The 21,084-nt window shown below is 46.8% G+C and overlaps 1 protein-coding gene across 1 annotated transcript in view; it reads left to right on the top strand.

Annotated features, from left to right (window-relative positions):
- Positions 1-14,255, top strand: part of LOC147672939 (protein Jade-1-like) — a 123,342-nt gene extending 109,087 nt beyond the window's left edge. Inside the window, exons 6-8 of the mRNA XM_086947908.1 lie at positions 3,482-3,693; positions 10,344-10,511; positions 13,236-14,255. Coding sequence (XP_086804034.1) covers positions 3,482-3,693; positions 10,344-10,511; positions 13,236-13,562 — 707 coding nt within the window. The 3' untranslated portion in view covers positions 13,563-14,255. The remainder of the gene's footprint in view (positions 1-3,481; positions 3,694-10,343; positions 10,512-13,235) is intronic.
- Positions 14,256-21,084: the final 6,829 nt, after the last annotated feature.

Consider the following 21,084-nt stretch of genomic DNA (forward strand, 5'->3'; position numbering starts at 1 on the left):
CATAATTGCAGACACCCCAAACACAATGGTCATGACCTCATGTCTCATCAATGCTGACATCTCTTGTGACATTATTATATATTACTTTAACATTGACAGCATCACTGTGTCTACAGCATCTTTTATTTTTCTGGCTATGTTTTTGTTTGTAATTTATTTGTATACATATTGAGTTCATGAGCATTGTGTTTGTAGTGTGAGTTATGGGTTGTTCGTCTAACATACCTGAATGCTTACACTACAGTTTCTCACCCACCCCTCACTCCACACACCATCAGCCAATTCACAAACCATCAACTCGCCCTCCACCCACTCTGCTGCTCCTTCCACTGCTCTTGCTCCCCCCTTACACTGCTCTTGCTCCCTCCTCCTCCATATACTCCGGTCACTCACTCGTCCTCGGACTCTCACATTCACATCCCTCAGATTACGCTTTCTTCCTCTCACAGCCACTCCTCTTACACTTTCTCCTTCATTTTACTCACACTCCTGTCCTAATATGCGTTACATGTACAGTAAGGTGTTGAGGCTGCAGATCAGCTGCTGGTATTCGTTGCTCACCTGATATTGTGTCCTGAGCCATCAGAGAACACTCAAACACATGATGGGAGGAATGCTTGCAATTAGTCTAACCACTTGCAGTCACTCATAGTAACATTTCAAGTTTCAGGCCATTGAACTGCATGTCCACTTTTGGAAGATAATCCACAGTATCAATGAACAATGACCCCCTCAAAATTCAATCTGATTACAGGACACTCCAAGGGATACATCAATAAGCAGTAAAAATTGTGTTTTGAAAATATTTTTGAACAGCTCCGAAATGTAACAATGGTCTGTGAACTAGTTGTCAAGGCGAGCAATTGATGGACATTCAACGAAAAGTCCATCAAGCAAATCCACTGCTGCTCTCGGGGCCTTGTTCAGCCTGTTTGGCTGTTCCCCCAACAACAGCTGCTCTTTCGAGGTTTTGGAAGGGGATACCTGCAGAGGCAATGGCAATACGAGCCTCCATAATAGCAGGCTTTCCGCCCCTTTTCTGTGTGAAGCCGCAGGGCTGGCAGACAGCGTTCAGACCACCTGGGGCAACGGTCTACCCCCAATACCATGCCCTCTTCCTGCAGCTGCACCAAAACTCTTTTAAATTTGTCCATGGTGTCACACAATCACCCAGTAGGTGAGTATGTCACCTTTCATCTCCCAAGATGGCTGAGCAGCACATCAGACCAATGTGTGCTCCAGATTGTAGAACACTATTATTCCCTGCCTTTCCTGTCCTATTCCTCAGACATACCACCTGCACCTTAACACCTCCAAGCAGACCACTTGTAAACACTCCACTGAGTAGTTAAAGCTTTCTTGGCCAAGGGCGTAACAAAGATGTTGCTGGCATCAGAGACTGGGACTAGTTGTTACTGCTTTATTTTCTGTTGCTGTAAAGGATGGACACCTTCATCCAATTCTAGATTTGCATTCTCCGAACATTTCCCTACAGAAGACAAGTTCAAAATGCTCACTTTGGTCCAAGTCCTGACTGCCCTAAATCCAGAAGACTGGATGTTAGTGCTGGACTTGCAGAACATATATTTCCACATTACCCTCCATTCCCATCCTGTCGTCCCACAGACATTCCACAGGCGTTTTCTGCAGTTTGATGTAAGTCACAAGCGCTTTCAGTTCTCTGTGCTCGCCTTTGACCTTACCGGAAGCTCACGTAGGTGGTGGTGGTGGTCGCAGCTCATCTGTGGAGGTTGGAAATACCAGTCTTCCCAACCCTTGATGATTGGCTTCTAAAAGCGGATTTGGCCAACACAGTTGTAAATCACCTTCAGACTATGGCCGACCTGTTGACCACCATTGGGTTTCTCCATCGGCGTGCCAAAGTCACACCTTACGCCTTCACACAGTGTTACTCTGATCCATCCCTCTGCCTCAACGAGTACAGGACATTCGGTCTATAATCCTGATGTTTCAGCCTTTGACCTAGATCTCAATGAGAGTGACTCTGAGTCTTCTGAACCTCCTGGCTTTCTGTATCCTGCTTGTGGACCATGCCAGGTGGCACAAGCAGATTGTGAAGTAGGATCTGAAGTCTCAGTGGGCTCAGCACCAAGGAGACCTGTAGGAGTATATTCAGGAGCGGAAGACTGCAAAAATGCTGTCGTGGTGGCTACTCAACCACAGTTAGACCAGTGGCAAACCCCACTCCCTATTCCTCCCAGAACTATTGGTCATGATGGATGCATCGTGGCTGATTTGGGGAAGTTCATCTGGTTGGGGTAGTGATCAGAGAACTCAGGTCTATGGTGGACACTGGCCTCCATTTCAGGTTACTGCAGCTGTGAGTGATTTGTTCGGCACCGAAGGCGTTCCTACCAACAATCACGGGGGAACAGATACAGTTCTATTAGACAACAGAACTGCCATGTGGTACTGCAACATACAGGGCAGAGTAGGGTTGTGGATCTTTTGTGTGGTGGCCCTCTAGAAGTGGCTTAATGATGATGGCAAACCAACTTTGCAGATGTTACCTTGCAGATCAGAAATTGCATTGGCATAAGGCATCTTCCAAGAATGAGGGGAACCCTGGCTCTATCAAATTTGCACAGCAGGGAGCGTGCAGTGTCAAAAGGTTTGCACTTTGGAGTTCCCTGACGGAGACTACTTTCGCCAGCATTGGGGGCCGGGACTCCTGTATGCCTTTCCAACCCTCCCACCTAGTGTACTCAAGAAGATCAGTACAGGGCTTAGTGGCCCAATGCTGGTGAAGGAGGTTGTGGTACCCGGAACTTTTGGCCTTGAGCATATGCCCTCCAATACTTATGCCCCTTCAGAAGACCCGCCTTTAGCAGCAGCGGGGCAGAGTTTAGCACTCATTGCTGCACAGTCAACATCTCAATGCATGGAGATTGATTGGCGACAGTTGATGGCTTTTGATCTTCCTCCCGAACTGGTTAGTATCAGGTTAGTAGCCAAACGTGAATCTATCAAATTGATTTATGCGTGACACTGGGAGAAGTTTGTTTTCTGGTGCTCTTCCTGAAATATACAACCCCGAAATTCTCATTAATCCGATCTTCTTGTTTTGGAAACAGATAAGTTACTTCTCAGCCCTGTCGGCCCTTTTGTGTTTACCTGATCATCCCTGCCTCTTTAGGTCACCTTTTGTAAACTGTTTTTGAAGGGTCTGGTCCATATGTTCCCACTGATTTCAATCCTCATGCCGCAGCGGGACAAAGAGCACAAGGTAGTTTCTATCATGGCTTTAAGACCCCAATAATAAGGGCATTTCACTAGTACATCGGAAGACAGTTCATTTTGGGATTTGGTTGCTGGTACTCTATCATGAAGTTGAGATAACCAGCTGTATTTAGTTATTTAAAATAATCATGTAACCGTGGATGTTTTGATGATCTTTTCTTTCCCTTCTTTGTTTGTCCTTGCTTTAAATCTTTTTCACTAAAAGTCATCTTTATTCCAGGAATACCTGAACTGGATGAATATACAATGGAGAAAACCATGGAATTGTTTGAACAGAAGTGTTATGATAATATGAATCATGCGATTGAAACAGAGGAAGGACTCGGAATCGAGTATGATGAAGATGTGGTTTGTGATGTGTGCCAGTCACCAGATGGAGAAGAAGACAATGAAATGGTGTTTTGTGACAAGTGTAACATCTGTGTGCATCAGGTATGCCATCTTGAGTGATGTATATAAAATGCTTCTCTAACATACAGCTTCTGTAGAGGATGGCTGGTTATTGCAGATATTCTACATATTTAATCAAGTTGATTTTGTTTAGCTAGATAATTATTGAGAATTCTATAGCCTAGTTTTTAGTTTGCCTCCTATGTTTAGTCTATAAGGTTCGTATACAGGTGTAAGATCTAAAACCGGTATCTCAATTTGCATAAATTGTTCGAAATTGAGAATTTTTGCTTTGTGTGCAGCACATAAGATTTTCGATTTTGATACACTGTTCCACAAGGATTTGCTGGATAAATTGCTTAGGCAGTTGTGTTGTAAGTTCTTCATCAATCTTCCTCAATTCAAGCACCTTTTAAATACACAGTGAATATTTATATATTCCATTTTTGAGAGCACCTGTGTAAGGGACATAATATTCTAGTGAAGATCACACGGAGGGAGTTTATCCATTTAGGATACTTGCGGAGCAAAAGATGCTTCCATAGCATCCTGAAGGCAATTCTGATTTCCCGTTCTAGGGTAGAAATTATTAGCCTCCTCCAATCAACTGGCCATGCTTTATGGCAAGTCACCTGAACACATCACTTTTGACTCTGGTTCTGTAGCTGAAAGCTCAGTGTGTGTCAGCAATGTGAAGGTGTCTGCCACCGTGATCCACAGGCAGCAGGAAAGGCCACATCTGAGAGGAGTCAGGTGGACCTATGATCTTATTTGAACTTTTAACACTTAGTATGCAAATTTCTATGAAAATATTTGTGGGTCTGTTTACTGTAGTTAGCTGGCTCCAGGAAAACCCCAGTTTGTTTACAAAGGCACACATGATAACCCTAATGCTCTCATTTGTGGTAGTTTGGGCAAGCAGTTAGGCTTATCTGAGGGTAGTGCTAAGTATATGTTGTACTCCCTGAGGCAATAAATTAGATGCACACTCCAGAATAAATCCAAGACCAATTCAGAAAAACTAAGATTGGGTCACAAGGGTCATAGGAACAAGAAAGCACAGTCAGTTCGTCTGTACCCAGGCTGGGACACTCGGGTGCAGAGTGAAAAGGTTGGCTGGGCTATTTGCATCCTAGGACTTTGCAGTTGTCTGTCCTAGCTGTTTACGGGTGCAAAATCAGGGCAGCTGGGCCACTCTGGAAGTAGGTCTCTGCGGTGCTGATATCCATCAATGGCTGCTCGGTCTCAGTGTTGTTGGAGTCTGGATTGGACTCTTACAGTCTTTGCTTTTTGCAAGGGGTCCAGTACCCTGGGTATTGGGTCTTGTGGCTCCGGTTGGTACTGGTGTCTTCTCACTTGGTGGGGGGACAGATCTCACCTTCAGGATCACCAGTGCATCATCCTGGGGGGCTGCTGTGTCGGATTGGCCGGTGAGCTAAAACTCGGTGAATCAGACTTTGCCCTTCAGTGACTGCAGGGGGGTAGCTTCTCTACTTCAAGGGTGATTGCTGGCAATTAGTGAATGGCTGGCAGTCTCCCGGGGTTCTTGGAAGCTGGTCAACTGCAGGACGAGTCGCTTGTCACTATTGTGGATACTTGGTGCAGGCAGGGTTTGCCGCCTAATGTCCACAGCCAGTCTTCAGTTCTCGCTTTTCTCGCAGCTCTTCTTTGTTCTCTTCTTCTTGATCCATCGAAACTAGATTCCTGGTGTGAGGGGTGCCACCTAAAGACTAAATTTATAGGTGTTACGATGAGTGCCAGGTAGTAGACATTTAGGGGAGGTATGTAGAGTGCCAGGTAGTAGCCAGTGGGCTGCTTACCTTTAGGGTGTCTGCACCCTCTATATGACCACTTCCTCTGGGACGTGAGCATAATCCTGACCCAGAGAGCCTAAGTCCACTGAAACGAAGATGTTGAAATTCGATAAGTGGTATTCAAATCAGGTAGCTCAACTTAGGGGTGGTACTAGCCTGAGAGGAAAACGCCTCCTGACTAGCTACATTTCCCACCAGTCCTAGTGCCAAAGGGCCTTGTGCAGGGGGTGGCAATTCCCCTGTCTGGGGAAGCCTTGGGTCACATATCAAAGGCAGCAGTGGCCTTTGAAGCCCCACCCTAATATACTGATCGCTTAGTTGTCCTGCTTAGAGGAGATGACACCACCTCCGGCGGGAGCAAGCATTATTTCTACCCTCAAGAGATTTCTTGCTCCCACCTGCAGGGGCTCAGTAACCTTTCTGTGGTGGCTGTCTAGTCTACACCAGTCACCCAGCACATTGATAGTCTGTAGGTTTTCAGGGGGCACCTCAAAGATGCCCTCTGTGTGGATGAATTAATAAATCCATTACCGGAATCAGTGTAGGTTTATTAATATGAGATGTTTGATAACAAACATCTCTAGTTTCAGTGAAGCCATCCTGTAGCTGGGGGACTCATAACCACCAGTGTCCAGCCCATGTTCCTAAAATGGCTTCCCTGTTTACTGGTAATATACAAGAATAGACTGAGATATCACAGTGGCATAGCTGATGATGCAGGTATGTCCCACATGTAGTATAGTGCACCCTGCCTTAGGGATGTAAGGCTTGATGTAGGGGTGTCTTACCTATACTACATGCAGTGTCTGCAGGATGGAATATAGGAGGTGAGCCATGCTGTGTCTTCACTTTTCCGAGATTAAGCCCCGCCCCTCTTCTCCATTGGCTGGCCTCCTAAACGGCGGCCAGCCATTGGAGAAGAGGTCCCAGTGACAACATTCTCTCGACCTAAACCCCGTCCTTTTAGGATTGGGGGGGTGTTTTTTAGTTTCTTTCTACCCTCTTCTTCTTTGGCTGGAATGTAAACAACAACAGACAAAAACACGCCCGTTGTTTACATTCCAGCCAATGGAGAAGAGGGGAGAAAGAAAAACACATCCCCCAGTTTGAAAAGGACGGGGCTTACAGACTCCTGCTGCCCGTCTCACTGTTTAGGCGTGTCATGGGCAATATCGTCTCTGTCCAGAGAAACTGCTTCAGCGCCGCTCCCCCACCGGCCTCCACTGTGGGCAGCTGCTCACTGCCTCCGGGCGTGCCCGTAGCGCAGTTGCGGCCCTTACCACATCTCAGACATGAGCCCGGGCGCACGCCGATCCGAACCCGCTCTTAACCCACACTTCAGCAGAATCTCCGCACAGCACTCCACTTCGCGGCAGGGCTGGATGGGAAGAGAACCTCCCCACAGCTCAGCACGAAATACTTGCTCAGTCCCCCCAGATGGTGGCGACTGCTGTCCTGGCACCACGGGGTCTACAGGGCCCAGTCCCGGCGATATCTACCCCTCTGTCGGCCTACAGGTTCGGCACTTCACCGCTGGACAGAGTTCGCAGTGGGCATGTCACAGTGTGGGGGTGCTCCTCCTGTCACCGTGAGGAGGCCTGGGAGAATGTTGCGTCTTTATCGGGTCTGGTCGGCCATCTTGGAAGCCGGATCTCGACGTCTGGTACATAGCTTTTCCACCCCAAATCACGCTTCAGCGAGCACAAATGTAAGAACAGTATACCAACTGGTATTGATTTAAGACAGTAAAGATATGTAAAAAACATTATCCGGAAGGAAACAAGGAGACTCTATATAATTCTGACATGTGCTAGAAGCATAATTTTATGTATAAATATTTAAAAGTGAAACCGAGATATAGTTTACAGTTATAGCAACACTGCAGTATATAAATCACAAAAACTGAAAAACCCAAATTGTACGTGGTGCTCTAGGTGTAACAGTGAAAACCAAAATAGCGACGCATGTGACAATGTGAGACAGCGTGGGTGGCGCAAAGTGACTGGTGAATAAATATACAGTGAGATATTTGATATATTCAATGTAGGCAACCGCTTCGTATCTCGCGCCTGTATTTCCGCTGGAAGGTCGACAGCGTCTCGATCCTAGTTAGTTCAGGATCTTCATCAGGACTGGGTCGTGGGCAGTGCTGAGGGCCGATTGAGAGGAGCAAATCACTGGTGGACGGCAATAACCGAGTGTTGGGCTTGGCTTCTTGTTCCAAATTTGCAGAAGTCTCCGGACGTTTAATGGGGGATAAATGTAAATGTATTTGAGCTTATATAGCTACCCACAAAGGGTTTCCCGGCGCTTGCTTAGGGAACCCGTCCTGGTATTCCCCTGTGAGATAACCCCGGCAGGGTATCCACAAGGTGAAAGTCAGGCATCCCGCCGCGAGGGGCCGTTGTGGAGATTAAGCAAGCTATTGCCCAGAGTCGCAGAGTGTGAACCCATGAGTTGAGAAGGCACCGGAGCGAGAATTATCGAGTCTGTGGAATTTTTTGAGCTCAAGACCCGCCGAGGCGGGGAATTGAACCCTGGTCCAGGGCCGATCTCAGCTTCCGGGTCTGCCGCCTCTAACCCCTGAGCCACACTTCTCCACGAAAGGAATTCCGGGTCTGAGGTGCCGTCCACCAGTGATTTGTTCCTCGCAATCGGCCTTCAGCACTGCCCATGACCCAGCCCTGATGAAGATCCTGAACTAACAAGGATCGAAACGCCATCGACCTTCCAGCGCAAAAACAGGCGCGAGATACGAAGCGGTTGACGACATTGAATACTTCCAAAATGAACTTTTAATCTACTTGGAACCGCCGTATATCAAATATCTCACTGTATATTTATTCACCAGTCACTTTGCGCCACCCACGCTGTCTCACATTGTCACATGCGTCGCTATTTTGGTTTCCACTGTTACACCTAGAGCACCACGTACAATTTGGGTTGTTTTTCAGTTTTTGTGATTTATATACTGCAGTGCTGCTATAACTGTAAACTATATCTCTGTTTCACTTTTAAATATTTATACATAAAATGATGCTTCTAGCACATGTCAGAATTATATAGTCTCCTTGTTTCCTTCCGGATAATGTTTTTTTCATATCTTTACTGTCTTAAATCAATACCAGTTGGGATACTGTTGTTCTTACATTATTACACCCCAATCCAACACGGTTGACGGGTACCCTACTCCTGTTTTATCTGCAAGCAGCGAGCACAAAGGCGGCTTCCTCTGCAGGGCTGAGTATCAAGGCACACTCCGCTGGAAGGCAAGAGCGTTATTGGTGGCTACAAGACAGGATACCAGGCAGAATTCGTGCCGGGCGAACTGAGCTTCTGCAAATGCGGCTACTTAGCCATGCTCCTGGCCACTCCCCCGGCATGCAGTATTTTTATGCAAATTATTTACTAGTGCTAATATTTGGATTTGATCTAGCTATAAGCTCACAAGAACCCTCTCCTAGCCTTCATGCCCTACAATCCATGTCTTTTCTATGAGCCTGATTGTACACATAAACCAGCTTAGCAACTTCTGTATTTAGCACTGTCATCAGTGCTCCATGGTTCAGAAAGTTTTGCTTATGTAAAGTAGCCTTACATATATTTTTACTACTCTTCCCCTTAATGTAGAATAGTTTTTTAAACTACGTTCTCTTGACTAAACTCTGTGGTAGCTGCCCCGCTATAAAGACATTTTTAAAGCTGAGCAAATGGTCATGGATGGCTGTGCATCCAGTTCTCTGCACCCTACAACTCTCTCGAGTATTTGTTAGAGAAAAGTTACTAATGCACACGTATGAAGCCAATTTTTTTAAATAATGCACTATGTTTCCTGGGCAATTAAATGTTTTGCTAAATAATATAAACTTTACTTACCTGGGGGTCCCCTTTGATAATACGAGCTCCAGGAAGCATTTGATGAGAGTGAGGACAATGCAATTCAAACCTACCATAGCATCACTGTTCAAATTTGTTGTCTAACTAGGGTCCATGCCACTTGATGTTAAAATGTATAAAGCCAGATCTGTATTGATAGCCTCCTATGGTGCAGGAGTATGGGAGTACACTGACCACTCCAGGTTAGCGAAAACAGTTTTCTGCAAAGACTGCTATTGCCCCAAACAGTGTCCTAGCCATAAGTCATAAGGAACTAGAGTGGAGAGAGCAGTGTCATCTGTGGAATGCTCCGACAGTGGAGAGGGCAAGAGGGGGAATGCTTGATTAGCGAGGGAATGCCATGCCAGTGTGACTCTGTGTGTGTGTGTGTGTGTGTGTGTGTGTGTGTGTGTGTGTGTGTGTGTGTTTGTGTCTGTGGCCTTGTGTGTGTGTTTGTGGCTCTGTGTGTGTTTGTGTGTGTGGCTCTGTGTGTGTGTGTGGCTCTGTGTGTGGGTGCAATGCGATAGTTCTCGCATTTGCGAGAGATGAAGCTATTGGCATTGTAAATGACAATGCCATTTATTTATCTGTTTTTAAAACCAACACATAAATAAAAATGTTGTCATTTACAATGCCAATAGCTCTAACTTTACCAAAGACGAGACCGTTGCATTGTAAATGCTTGTTTAGGTTGTGCCAAAGAACTTGACTATTGGAGTGTTTCGTTTTTAAGACGCAGTATTTCATGTCAAATCGATTCAGATCCTAAATGTAATGAAGAAGGCAGTGGTATTGTCTAAAGATCAACAGTGGCTATCTGAGTTTGCAACGCACCAATAGCAAATGCTCTAGATCATACTTTATGTATTAATTTATATGTAAAATGTCTTGATTTCAACTCGTTTTTAACGTTGAAACAAAGTTGTGTTTTTGTAAATGTTTATCCCCCCAAACAATGTTCAGTCAAACTATTAATTTCTTCCTTTCTGAATACAAATGCAGGCATGTTATGGAATCCTGAAAGTTCCGGAAGGAAGCTGGCTATGCCGAACCTGCGCCCTGGGTGTTAAGCCAAAGTGCCTGTTGTGTCCCAAAAAAGGTGGAGCAATGAAGCCAACACGTAGTGGAACAAAATGGGTCCATGTTAGCTGTGCTCTTTGGATACCTGAGGTAAGTATTGACTTTCATAAGGTGATAGTTTATACCATGCAGTGGTACCTCTGAATTGCATGCTCTTGAGCATACGACTTCTGTCTTGGAGTGTAGGCAGCTGAGATTGCTTTTATTAAAGTAGACTTCTGTCACTAGGTATGGAGTTTATGTGAAGTTACTCGTGGTCTGGTACAACTGTTGCGGGCCATGTTCAATACCTTTTTTACTGTCACAAATTATCTTTATCTCAATACATTTTTCAGACGTCTCTGCATAGTATTTGCTACAGTGTTCTTGCGATCTACTTTCTCTTTTTTCAGCATCTTCAATGTTTTCATAGGATTACTGAACTTGTGTAGTATTTCTATTTAGTATTGGTCTTTTTTGGCTGTAGCACCCATGCCAACAGGAGGCAGCTTCATAATGCTAGTGTTTTCAAAATGAGTTTTTTAGCTAGTCAATTTTTAGTCTGTGCACTATAGCAGCGTCTTCACTTTTTTTATTTAAATACAAAAGTGAAGAGACTGCTTAAATACCCGTACCCTATAGTAATTTCTTAATGGAATATTCAGACTGGCTATAAGACACATCATTTCTTTAGTGCAGTCTTCAACATATGAACAAAGGACCTTCAGTGTATAGAAGTAAATCAAAGACAATATGAGAGCTAAGAAACATTATCAGTTTACCTAGTATTGAGAAGATAGATCTTTGGTACCTCGAGTCGTGGAGAATGATATGAGTTGGGGATTTTGTGATGACATCCAGCTTGGTTGAATGTTTAGGAGCAAATCCAAAGAAAGATTAAGGTATTTGTGAAAGGAATCTCCCATATCCTTTGTTTGTCCTTTGTCATTTGAGGTGTGTCTACAATGTTGTTTGCATCATCAATAGGCTCTTTTATTTGAAGCAGAGGACTTTGAAATGTATATATCCAATTATATAGGCAATTAGAGTCTCAAGCAGAAACATGAGGAAATTGATTCAACCGTTCTTACTTGTTTGAACTACTACCAGTTTGAATGTTTATTGCCTTGGCGTCAGTGAATATTTTGAACCATTCAAAGTAGTCTTAACACTGTCAATGTGTGAAAGAGTGAGCCATTGCTCTGCTCAACCGTCTAGGTTGTAATTTGTGGTTGCTCCTAGTGTAGGTGGTAAACATGGTAGGGAGGATGCTTTAAATTTCACTTCAGTCTCCCACCCCTAAAAAGTCTTTATATAGGAGACTAACCTCCAACATACAATTGATGACAGAGGATGTGCCCCTTTTAAAGTGGGTGTATCATACTGGATTACAACACGCACATTACCTGTGTCAATCAAAGGTTGTCAGGCCCTTTCAGCACAAAACGGATGTTCATTCCACCTGAGGCATAATCACTACATTTTGTCGGTGTACTGCTCATAGATATTTATGAAGCAGCAACATGGTGCACCACTCACGTTCACAGAGCTCTGCTGTCAAGAAATCCAAAAAACACAGTTGATGGACAGAATGTAGAACAATGTCATACATTCACCCCAGTACAAGGATCTGGGCCTACATCCATCGTTTTTTTGCACTCCACACCACTCTGGGTTAGACACTGGCTATATGCAAATCAGCTCTGACCCTGTGCCTCATGGGAACAGTCCAGTCCGAACTACCAAGCCATGTCTTTCCCAGACCGGAATCAAGCATGCTCAGACGTGAGTCCCAGGCTCTCCACACCACTGGAGTCAAGCTATCCAGGCTGATGAAGGCTGATAGCCAGAAACCGGTCCTTGGATGCTTGATTCCGGTCTGGGAAAGACATGGCTTGGTAGTTCGGACTGGACTGTTCTCATGAGGCACAGGGACAGAGCTGATTTGCATATAGCCAGTGTCTAACCCAGGGTGGTGTGGAGTGTAAAAAAACGATGGATTTAGGCCCAGATCCTTGTACTGGGGTGAATGTATGACATTGTTCTACATTCTGTCCATCAACTGTGTTTTTTTCAATTGTCAAGAAATCCAGTCAAGATCTGAAGCGGTTGCAACAGACTTGTTTGGTAGTTTGTCGCTACTACTTTGATAGATTTACAAGCTTGAGTTATAACTGTGAAAGTTATAGGAAACAAAGTTGCTTACATATGCCTACTGTTCTTCAGCTTTAGTACATTTAAAAGATTTTCAGGCAACTCCCTTTTTATTCACTATTCTGTATGACTGCTTGACATATGCACATCTTGATTTGAAAATCTGTTACAGAAGTTTCTGAGGAATGTGGAGCTCTGTATCACCATCGCCTTTACCAGGGTTCAAGCCACAAAGAGAGGTAGAGGGATTACACATAGTGTACGGCTAAAGTAGTGATAAATACATGTATTTGAATTCTATAGTTTTTAGGAATATATTGCTGAGGATTCTCAACTCAATGACTGGCAATAATAAAAGTATGTCAATGTGACAAACAGCTGGAGAACAGTAGTAATAGGTAAGTGATTTTGTTATTTATAGGGTTTTATGTGACACTGCCTGGAAGGAGTTCACTGAAGGTAATAAACTATGACTTCAGCCGTGCTCCGACAAAATTGTTGCGAGAAAGTGTTTTCTTTGTGGTTTTTTTGCATTCTTGTGGTCTGCAAAATGAAAGTGTATGTATCTAAGGAGGAAGTTATATAGCAGTAATATAGGGCACTGCAACCCAGTTAAACTTTAGATTGATACTTAAAAAACTAAAATGTTTTCATGAATAATAATTCCTCCTCGTGTCTTAGGTAAGCATCGGCAGTCCGGAGAAGATGGAACCTATAACAAAGGTGTCCCATATTCCCAGCAGCAGATGGGCTTTAGTGTGCAGTCTTTGCAATGAGAAGACTGGTGCTTCCATACAGGTGAGGTTAGGAGCATATAACCATTGCACTGCTTTGCCTGATTTTGTTAAGTGGATATCGATAGGTGTATGTTTAGAAATATTACATGTCTTCTCTTTTGATAACACTTTTACTTTGGTTTATTATGAGAAACAAAAACTTGGGGCCTTATTTAGCATACTCCGTCAAAACGTGGCAGATCTAGCACCCACCGTATTACAAGTGGAATAGGCTGTAATGCACTTATAAGAGTGGATGGGTCGTCTTCTACGTTTGTGATGGAGTATTCCGTCTACCGAATCCTAATCAAGGCTGTTAGTCTGTCCATATAGGCATATTCCTGATTGACCCTTTCCCATTGCCAAAGAGTTTACCACCTCCTTCAAGGTGTCAGTAAAATATTAATGTTTGCAACTAGAATTTGGTTGCAAAACCTAATACGTCCCATTCAGATTCGGTATTTGGAAGCAATGCCCTAAACACAGCCCTTCCAAATACCAAATCGATATGTATTCGCAATTCCAAATTGCGATTCGGTAACATTTTACCGAATCTCAATTTGGGATTCATACATAAGAAAATGTTTCTTTGCTTTCCCAAAAATGCCAATTCGTCCCATATGGGACTGCAAACATTTTTATATAAGCTTATCAGAAAAATAATTGTTTTCTTTGGTGTTGTTTTCAAAACTGGAATCTTTATTACCTCCTCAATTTAGCACCACTGAACTATTTCTTTGGAGCCTGTGCCTAACTAAGAAATCTTTCATTTTTTCGCTTTTGCTCCTCAAGTTTTAGCTGTACCTGCTGTGGCTGAGCAGTCTGAAAATATTTAATTTGCTTTTAGCCATGAAAACCCATGGCCTCAAAGTTGCACTACATTGCCTTCACACCCTATACCAGAATTCTTGTCCACTACGAGAAACCTTCATTTGCGGCCTTTCTTCTGTTCTCCCCTGCTTGACTGTTGGTCTAGCATTCCTGGTACCCACCCCTGCGAGGATATTATGCCCCATACAGGTGCCTAGCAGATCTTTATGTCTGAGTAGGTGAACTGGACTAGTATTGGATAAATGTTCCCTTGTTACTCTTTGCTACCTGCTATCACCCCAATGGTTATTGTTTCAGATTTCTTTGTCTCCTCTGCCTATCACTCCTGCTTCATTCCCAGTTGACTCTGCCAGTCTAATCAGTCAGTGCCTCCCACATCACTGGAATTCTTAGTTCCATACCTGCATCCGCACAACCCATTCGACTTTCACAATTACCAAGAAGATTCACCTCTACTAGTATGCCCAAAGCGACAGAACACAATCACATCAGTCCTCTCTTAGCTGATAAAATAACCCACAGCTGTCACATGGGTCATGCCCTGCATGCTGTCCTCATCATTTCCATCTGCTGGAGCACCAGGGAGCTAGGCGCTTTTAGGGCAGAGACTAGACTCTGTGATCCTTTCCCACAGTCAAATTCCCATGTCAAATTACCATGTCTTTTACCAATTTGCCAGTTAAAGACAGCCCCCTTGTAGGTTTTTCAAACATTGTACCCTTTCGGGTCGAGCCTAGAGGTATTGCGCATACACTACTCTGCGAGGCATGCTGTATTAGAGTATGCACTTGAAGCTCCGCCCACACTCCGCCCATATTTGTCATTTGCTTGTGCCATTGTCCTTCATAAATGCTGGCTTCTGGTTCGTAAATAGGCTTGTTAGTCCCTCATTGATACCACATTGTCTGCATTTATTACCTTGGCTTGTTACACGGTCTGTGTTCTAAGTCGGTGAGCACAATTTTGTTTATTGACTAATGGGGACAATGCCGGTGGCTACTTGTATTTGCAGCGCGCCCACACAGGACAATGGCGGTCGCTTTTCCTATGGAGCACTGTGCTGCTCTGAATTTAAAATTAGCTCCCCCCTACCACCACAGCATCCACAGTACAGTGGCCACTTATTTTTTTTTTTAATTACTTTTGAGATGAATGCGGCACCTGCTTCAGGGACACCGCAATCAGATTCATTATTTTTTTTTAAACTTTAATGTTGAGCTCAGTGCCCACTTCAGGGACACCGCTCTCTATTTCATTTTGTTTCTTTTTCTTTTTACTTTAATGGTGAGTACAGTGCCTGCTTCATGTACACCACGCTCTGCAATACAATAGGTCTCTCTTTTGCTAAACTTTGACCTATTGGTATTGTAAATGAGAATGCCTTTTAATATTATAATAGGCATTGCCGTTTACAATGCCAATAGCTCAAAATCTCACAATTGCGAGACCTATTACATTGTAAATGCTTGTTCCTTTAGTTGCTAGTTGAGACATGTACTTAGATACGATTTCTACGCATTGTAGTTAATTTGGCATACTTTATTCTACTAAGCATTATTCAGGGTTTCAAGGATATTTTCGGAATGGACTAAGGCTTTTCAGTACCCTGGAAAACATGTAATTATTGGACGTGAGGGCAGTGTAACTTAGTTATTTACCAGTACCCTTTTTGCTTATGTTGACATTTCCGTGAGGTGTATTCATTTATTTTTGTTTTACTTTTGCGGTGTTGTCTAGTAGTATAGTACCACTGAATGTGTAGGTGACTCCTTGACATGTGGTTTCCATAGAAGTAGACTGCATGACTTGCACAAGCATGACACATTACATAGAGTCCTGTAAGGTTTTGTACTAGTGAACAAACTCTATGAATGTATGAAACTGGTAAATCTGAGCATTGACCAGTCAGATATTTCCTACCAGAGCTATCTGCTTTGAGTATGAAGCCGAAAGATTGGGTTGATGTTCAGTTTTGCGGCTGTGTGAAGTAGACCTCTCAGATTTCACGACTTCCCAACTTTCTTTTACTTATTAATTTGATAGCATATTCATTTGATCCATTACCTTTTTACATGGCATCAATGACCGAACACGGTTCAATGAAATATGGTTGTTAATATTGTGCAACTCAAGATGTAGGTGTTAATTATACCAGTTGTATGGTATAGACTGGAAGAGATGCACAGTTAACTAAGGCTTTGCCATGTATTTATTTACATTTTCATGTCGAGCTAGCTAGTGGATTATATAGAAATTATGTTTGCAGCTAGACCGAGGTGTAATCACACTCTTCTTTCATGTTTCCGAATCTGAATTTTCTGTGCTGTTTTCAAATTCTTTTGCAGAGTAGGTGTTCTAGATTTCTGGTGGGAGAAAGCTTCTGTGCAGTGCAAATAAAATGTGGAAAGATTGTAACCGTGGCTTAGATGACTCTGACCTGCCTGGTGACTCTGACCTTCCTGCAGGCCGGGCCGCCTCCCCGACCGCCACTAGGCTCCACCTGCTGACGCCTCGCTGCTGCCTCCCAGCGTGAGCTCGCGCCCGCAGTGACCACTGCCACTGCTCCTGTGCCTCTTCTATAGTTGTCTCCGATTGTGCTGTATTGTATTTTGCCTAATCTCTGTCTCTTCTCCACCTGTTATTTACTGTATCTTTTGCCGTATTTCACTGTATTTTTCGCCGCTCTACACCCCCCAACCCACCTCTTTCTTTCACCTTCTGTATCCCGGTCTCTTCCGCCACCTTCTCACGAGGCCACGCCCCCTCGCCGCCCCGCTCCCGCCTCCCAGCTGCTCCTCCCTCTCCGCCTTAAATGGCTACCGCCGCCCGGACACGCAGCGGACGGGCGCAGCAAGGTCACCGCGCACTCCACAACACCAGACTCCTATACGACGCCAACACCCTCCACGCTCTCAACACCGGCAGAGACCACCGCTGCTTCCAGGCTGCCCCGAAACACCCATGGACCCTTCTCCTGCCACACCTGCAACTTAACCTGCAACAGAACCACCAAGCCTCCAAGAACTGGCCCCAACCGCCTTCAGTGCATACTCCTCAACACCCGCTCCGCACGCAAACACGCTGTTGAGCTCTGGGACCTGCTCGACACCTCCGCCCCAGATGTTGCCTTCCTAACCGAGACCTGGTGGAACGATTCCTCGGCACCGGACATCGCCATAGCCATCCCGGACGGTTACAAGAACTCCCGCAGAGACCGCACCAATGGAATCTGAGGAGGAATAGCCATCGTCCACAAGTCCACCCTCCAGGTCCACACCCTCACAGACGACTCACTCAACTCGGCCGAACACTTCCATTTCCGGATCCACACCGACCCCCAACACCACCCTCAGAGGAACTCTCGTCTACAGACCCCCCGGACCACGGGCCCCATTCAGCGACTCCATCCCCGACCTCGCCAGCATCCATGCTCTCGCCTCCACCGACTACATCCTCCTCGGGGATCTGAACTTCCACCTCGAGAAAAACTACGCCGCCAACTCCACCACCCTGATCGACAACCTCGCCAACCTTGGCCTCAGACAGCTCGTTACCAAATCCACCCACGCCGCCGGCCACACACTCGACCCAGTCTTCTCCACACCTCTAACCTCGCCCAGAACCAACTCAACGACCCCACCGACCCAGACACCGCCGCTCGTAACTTCAGCCAACACTCTCGCCCCGCTCAAGAAACCCTCCATCAACCACCCCAGCAAGAAAGCCGCCTGGTTCCCCGAAGAACTCCAGACCTCCAAACAGACATGCCGGAAGCTGGAGAAGAAATGGCTGCACGACCGCACACCAGAGAGCCACGCAGCCCACAAGGACGCCATCCGCAGACACAACCACCTCATCAGAACAGCCAAGAGATCGTCCTTCAAATCCCGACTGGAGAACAACGCACACGACAGCAAAGAACTTTTCAACATAGTGAAGGAACTCTCCAACCCCAGCGCCAACGCGAACAACATCCCGCCCTCCCAGGAACTGTGCGATTCACTGGCCACCTTTTTTCCATCGCAAGATCGCTGACATCCACGACAGCCTCAACTCCTCATCCCCCCAGACCGCAACTTACCACCCCCTGAACGCCAGCTGCACCAATAATCTGACCTCCTGGACTCCCGTCAACGACGAAGAGACACGCAAGATCATGAACTCAATCCACTCGGGATCGCCATCAGACCCCTGCCCACACCACATATTCAACAAAGCTGACGCAACCATCGCACCCCAACTGCGAAAAATCATCAACATCTCCTTCGACACCGCAACATTCCCGGAAAGCTGGAAGCACGCTGAAATCAACGCACTTCTCAAAAAACCCAAAGCGGACCCCAAAGACCTCAAGAACTTCCGGCCCATCTCCCTGCTCCCCTTCCCGGCGAAGGTCATTGAGAAAATCGCCAACATGCAGCTGACCCAGCACTTCGAGGACAACAGCATCCTACACCCATCCCAGTCCGGATTCAGAAGCAACCATAGCACCGAGACTGCCCTTATCGCCGCCACAGACGACATCAGGGGTCAGCTGGACAACGGCAAAACCTCAGCCCTCATCCTCCTGGACCTATCCGCCGCCTTCGACGCGGTCTGCCACCGCACACTCAGAACACGCCTCCAAGAAGCCGGAATCCAGAAGAAGGCCCTCCACTGATCCACGTCCTTCTTCTCTGGAAGAACCCATAGAGTCCGGCTCCCGCCCTACCGCTCCGAAGCCACCGGCATCATCTGCGGCGTGCCCCAAGGCTCATCCCTCAGCCCGACCTTGTTCAATGTCTACATGGCCCCCCTCGCACAAGTGGCCCGCCAGCACAACCTGAACATCATCTCCTAAGCTGACGACACCCACTCATCCTCTTCCCTCACCAAGGACCTGCACACCGCCAAAACCAACCTCCAAGAGGGAATGAAGACCGTCGTCCGAATGGATGAGGAGCAGCCGTCTGAAACTGAACTCGGACAAGACGGAGGTCCTCATCCTAGGTCCCACCCCCTCGGCCTCGGCCGACTCCTGGTGGCCGATCGCACTGGGAACAGCTCCGACACCCACGGACTCGACTCCTCCCTCTCCATGTCAAAGCAGGTCAACGCCATCTCCTCCTCCTGCTACAACACCATCCGCATGCTCCGCAGGATCTACAAGTGGATCCCGACTGAAACAAGAACAACGGTTACCCAGACCATCGTCGGCAGCAGGCTGGACTACGGCAACGCACTCTACGCAGGAATACCATCCAAACACCTGCAACGACTACAACGCATCCAGAACGCCTCAGCCCGACTGATCCTCAACTTCCCTCGCCGCAGCCACATCTCCTCCCACCTAAGAGACCGGCACTGGCTTTCCGTCAACAAAAGGATCACCTTCAAACTCCTCACCCACGCACACAAAGCACTCCACAATGCCGGACCAGCCTACCTGAACAACAGACTCAACTTCTACACCCCCGCCCGCCAGCTCCACTCCGCCAGCCTCGCCGGCCTCCCGTGCATCCAACGAACTACCTCCGGCGGCAGATCCTACTCCTACCTCGCCGCCAAGACCTGGAACACCCTCCCCACCCACCTACGGCAGACCCAAGACCTGCTCACCTTCAGAAGGCTCCTCAAGACCTGGCTCTTCGAACAGTAGGTCCACGACAGCCTCAACTCCTCATCCCCCCAGACCGCAACTTACCACCCCCTGAACGCCAGCTGCACCAATAATCTGACCTCCTGGACTCCCGTCAACGACGAAGAGACACGCAAGATCATGAACTCAATCCACTCGGGATCGCCATCAGACCCCTGCCCACACCACATATTCAACAAAGCTGACGCAACCATCGCACCCCAACTGCAAAAAATCATCAACATCTCCTTCGACACCGCAACATTCCCGGAAAGCTGGAAGCACCCTGAAATCAACGCACTTCTCAAAAAACCCAAAGCGGACCCCAAAGACCTCAAGAACTTCCGGCCCATCTCCCTGCTCCCCTTCCCGGCGAAGGTCATTGAGAAAATCGCCAGCATGCAGCTGACCCAGCACTTCGAGGACAACAGCATCCTACACCCATCCCAGTCCGGATTCAGAAGCAACCATAGCACCGAGACTGCCCTTATCGCCGCCACAGACGACATCAGGGGTCAGCTGGACAACGGCAAAACCTCAGCCCTCATCCTCCTGGACCTATCCGCCGCCTTCGACGCGGTCTGCCACCGCACACTCAGAACACGCCTCCAAGAAGCCGGAATTCAGAAGAAGGCCCTCCACTGATCCACGTCCTTCTTCTCTGGAAGAACCCATAGAGTCCGGCTCCCGCCCTACCGCTCCGAAGCCACCAGCATCATCTGCGGCGTACCCCAAGGCTCATCCCTCAGCCCGACCTTGTTCAATGTCTACATGGCCCCCCTCGCATAAGTGGCCCGCCAGCACAACCTGAACATCATCTCCTAAGCTGACGACACCCAGCTCATCCTCTCCCTCACCAAGGACCTGCACACCGCCAAAACCAACCTCCAAGAGGGAATGAAGACCGTCGCCGAATGGATGAGGAGCAGCCGTCTGAAACTGAACTCGGACAAGACAGAGGTCCTCATCCTAGGTCCCACCCCCTCGGCCTCAGACGACTCCTGGTGGCCGACCGCACTGGGAACAGCTCCGACACCCACGGACTCAACTCCTCCCTCTCCATGTCAAAGCAGGTCAACGCCATCTCCTCCTCCTGCTACAACACCATCTGCATGCTCCGCAGGATCTACAAGTGGATCCTGACTGAAACAAGAACAACGGTTACCCAGACCCTTGTCAGCAGCAGGCTGGACTACGGCAACACACTCTACGCAGGAATACCAGCCAAACACCTGCAACGACTACAACGCATCCAGAACGCCTCAGCCCGACTGATCCTCAACTTCCCCCGCCGCAGCCACATCTC

Source organism: Lissotriton vulgaris, unplaced genomic scaffold (assembly GCF_964263255.1).
Source record: "Lissotriton vulgaris unplaced genomic scaffold, aLisVul1.2 SCAFFOLD_3519, whole genome shotgun sequence".
Classification (NCBI taxonomy): domain Eukaryota; kingdom Metazoa; phylum Chordata; class Amphibia; order Caudata; family Salamandridae; genus Lissotriton; species Lissotriton vulgaris.